The 3659-nt window shown below is 44.3% G+C and overlaps 1 protein-coding gene across 1 annotated transcript; it reads right to left on the minus strand.

Moving 5' to 3' along the window:
* Positions 1–258: 258 nt before the first annotated feature.
* lrrc30a (leucine rich repeat containing 30a) lies at positions 259–1137 on the minus strand. The gene has a single exon (XM_036554204.1). The coding sequence runs from the start codon at positions 1135–1137 to the stop codon at positions 259–261; it is 879 nt and encodes a 292-aa protein (XP_036410097.1).
* Positions 1138–3659: the final 2522 nt, after the last annotated feature.

A 3659-nucleotide genomic window follows, 5' to 3' on the forward strand; every position in this document is an offset into this window, starting at 1 on the left:
TCACAGTTTCAGCATCCCTTAAACTCTCTCTCCATAAACATGGTCGTCAACATCTTGACCACACGAAAGTTTCCCTGTCCTTTATGATTTGATTAATTAAGAAGAACAATTCTGAGTAACCTGTAAATGTCACGCAATGCTTACTCTTGAGATATTAACGATACTTTTGCTGGAAGACCACACAGCTTGGTGCGGCGAGTTATGTTGTGTGGAAAGCTGTAATGCCTGGCTGTGGTCCAGTCTTCCCCACAACGCATTTCACACTGACTTGAGATAGTTGTAGAGGGCACTCAGTCCTCCCTCCAGCACCTCTTTGATGGGCTTCAGCAGCGGGTTGTGCATGATGTGCAGGCCCTTGTCCAATGGGTGACAAGCCAGCTTCTCCAACTTTTTTAGCAGGTACATCTCCATGGGAACGTTTTGGATGTCATTAAAATCCACGTTGAGCAGCTCCAGAGAGCTGAGGAAGCAGAGGGTCCTGGGTAAGGAGTGGATGCAGTTACCCTCCACAATGAGGATCTTCAGGTTGACCAGGGCCTGGATCTGGTCTGCAATGTTCTCGAGCTGATTGCAGGCGAGGTGCAGGAAGACCAGGCTCTTCATGCCGTAGACGGAGGTGGGGATGTGGGAGAGGAGGTTGTGGCTGAGGTTGAGCTTCCGCAGACTGCCCAAGTTTGCCAGGCTGCTGGGGAGGCCTGTGATCTGGTTGTTGGCAAGACTGAGGACCTCCAACTTGGTGCAGGAGCTCAGCTCCTCCGGCACCTCGCTCAGCCGGTTGCGGTAGGCAAAAAGGACCCGGAGATTCCGCAGCTGCCCGATCTCGGGCGGCAGGCTCTCCAGCTGGTTCCCCCACAGGTTCAGGACCACCAAGTTCTGAAGGGCGCCCGCGGTGGGGGGGAGGGTCCGCAGGCAGTTGAGAGAGAGGTTGAGCTTCTGCAGCTCTGTCAGCTCCCACAGTTCCTGCGGGGCCTCGGCCAGTCCTCGCATGGCCAAGCTCAGGACGCTGTACCCAAAGCGGGTGGTGGTCTGCTTGCGGATCCTCTCCGCCGATGACAGGCTCTCCTCCTGGTCACCGTTGTTTTTGACTCGCTTCTTCAGCTCCTCTGTGGCGAGGGCCTTCGAATGCTTGGCTCCCATGCCTTCAGGTTGCCCGAGCCGTTGCTTCGCCAGCCAAAATGTCAGGGTGCATTTCACAAAAGTGCTGCCCACGTGCAAATGCCTGGAAACGACAGCCAAATTGCTCTCAGGGATGTCAAGCTGGACCAAGAAGCCTCCGTGAACATTGTCTTGCTCCTTGCGGTTTTCTCCTGCTTGAAGGGTGCTGGAGATGAGCCCGGAAAAGCCACACGAGCAGAGAGGGGAAGAGCTGTCAGGCGTGAGCTCCGATGCGGTCCACTGACAGGAGAGTGCGAGGGGGCTGAAACTCAGCCTGTGCTGCTCCGCTGCAGTCACTTACTGAGTTTCACCCCCGCCAGCTGCCCCTGTCACTTCACCACTTGCTCCCAGTGATAACCAACCTTGATTGTATTAAGGGCACGAGGGTACCATTTTTGTTTAAATCTTTTGATGTCCCAGAATAGTGACTGTGCTCCCATGACCCTGAACCGTCACCCATTACCCAGTATCATGTAAACCACTATATGGTTCAAGACAGGTGGTGATGATGGCGTTGTCCTTCACCTGTGTTGTTAAACATTGTTCAAAAACTATCCCACTCCTTTGAAAATGCAACTAAGTTAAATCAAGGTTGGTTTTTCAATAATAATAAAAAAACAACTAAATGGATATGGATTATACAGCAATCGATAATAAAATACAACAAATTTAAGTGTACTGTTTTTAGAACTTCATATTCCTTTTTCTTATCTCAAAACTTGTGATGTATGTGTTTTAATTCTAATGTATACTTTGTACTGAAATAGAAACAGATGTTAAATTATAAGTCTTTCCGAAATATGTTTGCTGAATTAGTAATTCTTTACTTGCTTCATGCATTATTAAGTATGGCGAAAAGCTTCTGGTTAACATAACATTGACTGTGAAAAAATGAAATGATTTACCACACGCATCAACAATACTGCTGGCAGGAAATATACAAATATGAATGTAAAAGCTGTCGGACAAGGAATACACAGAAAAGGCGACAAGGCGAGTCACAGTATAACAATTACAGGCAGAACACAGATGGTGCCTTTAAATCCCTCTTTGTACTACTTACATCCTAATTTGTGTCTTTTGATGTTCATGTGGACAGTATGTGGCACGAATGAGGAATGTTTGAGTGTGAATAGTGAAATGATCAAAAAAGGGCTGCAATACTCCAAGAGTTTTGATTCTGAAAACTGATAATGTACAAAATTAGATGGATTAAACATTTGAGAATACGCTGTAACTTCATACAAAGTGAAACGCATCTTAAAAAGCTTGTGAATGAATAAAAGGATGCCAAACTGAGTGAAAGCATGATACAATGAATCTCGCTATATGGAGTCATCTACCATAATTTGCTGCTTGCAATGAATGATTACCAGAATTGAAATAATTCTTATTTTAATTTCAACAATCTGTGAAAGTTATGCTGTGTTCTGAACCCTCACCCTATTCTTTGCCTTCTTGCTAAGCAGCTAGCTAATTATAAAAAGTGATTAAGTTAACTACATCTTTCAGTTCTCTTTGAATTATTATTTTTTCGCACGTTGTCACAGCCATCAAAAAAAGGAGCAGCCTTCCATAGCAAGACAATTTAACTGGAATGTAAAATGGCCTTTCCAGCCGGTTTGTAAGTCGATCCGGCTGAGGTGTTTGTTAACGTTAACTACCTAGTGAAGACTGACAGGGACCTCGCCACCAGTCCCCCGAGTATTTTTAACTGATCATTCCAGTGTTTACTCAGGCACGAGCTAATTCAGTTTGCGCGACAGCACTGGGTTGCTTGTGTGCGTGGTCATGCAAGGGAGTGCTCTTGTCTTTGTGAAAGCAGTGTAGGATTCCCAAGTAAACAGCACATAAATAGATATAGTGCTAGAAAAAAGGGAGCCTGAAGACAACAGATGTCTGCTTCTAATGAAGATGTTGACAAGCTCAAGATGTTTCAGATCACCGACAGAAATATAATCACTGTAAACTACAAAAAGTCTTTGAATGTATCATATATTGTTAAAATATGTTGTTTTATATTGCATTGTATTATGGTGTAGCACAATTATACTCGCATGGGGGGGGGGGGGGCGGGTACTACTACTAATTACCAGACCAACCAGTTGTTTACAATAATCAAAAAGATCTTCCCAAAAGCTCTACATTTTGGTAAAACACAGTATACTCAGCAATAACAGTCCTTATAAAAATCCTGTACGAAAAAAGAGAAAATTCTGCTCAGTAGTTCAACAATATGAACAGTCCTTTTCAGGAAAGCGGAGGGTGCTTAAGCAAAAATAGGTTCTTTCTGTTTATATAAGCAAATTAATTAACCCTCTGTTAGAGCTTGATATATGTGGTAGCCTTAAAAAAGTTCTCTTTGTGTGTATGTCATTCATTCAATTGAGATTTTAGCCCAAGGTTTACACAGCCATGCATTCAAAACATAACATCCAGAAACCTTGAGTCCAACTCAACCAAACCCAAACCAGAGTTATATACCTGAACTGAACCAACCCTGA

The sequence above is a fragment of the Megalops cyprinoides genome, chromosome 2, assembly GCF_013368585.1.
Source record: "Megalops cyprinoides isolate fMegCyp1 chromosome 2, fMegCyp1.pri, whole genome shotgun sequence".
NCBI lineage: Eukaryota > Metazoa > Chordata > Actinopteri > Elopiformes > Megalopidae > Megalops > Megalops cyprinoides.

Bases quoted from the DNA above. Each gene is read 5' to 3' on its own strand.
- lrrc30a (XM_036554204.1), bottom strand. From the start codon at position 1,137: ATGGGAGCCAAGCATTCGAAGGCCCTCGCCACAGAGGAGCTGAAGAAG.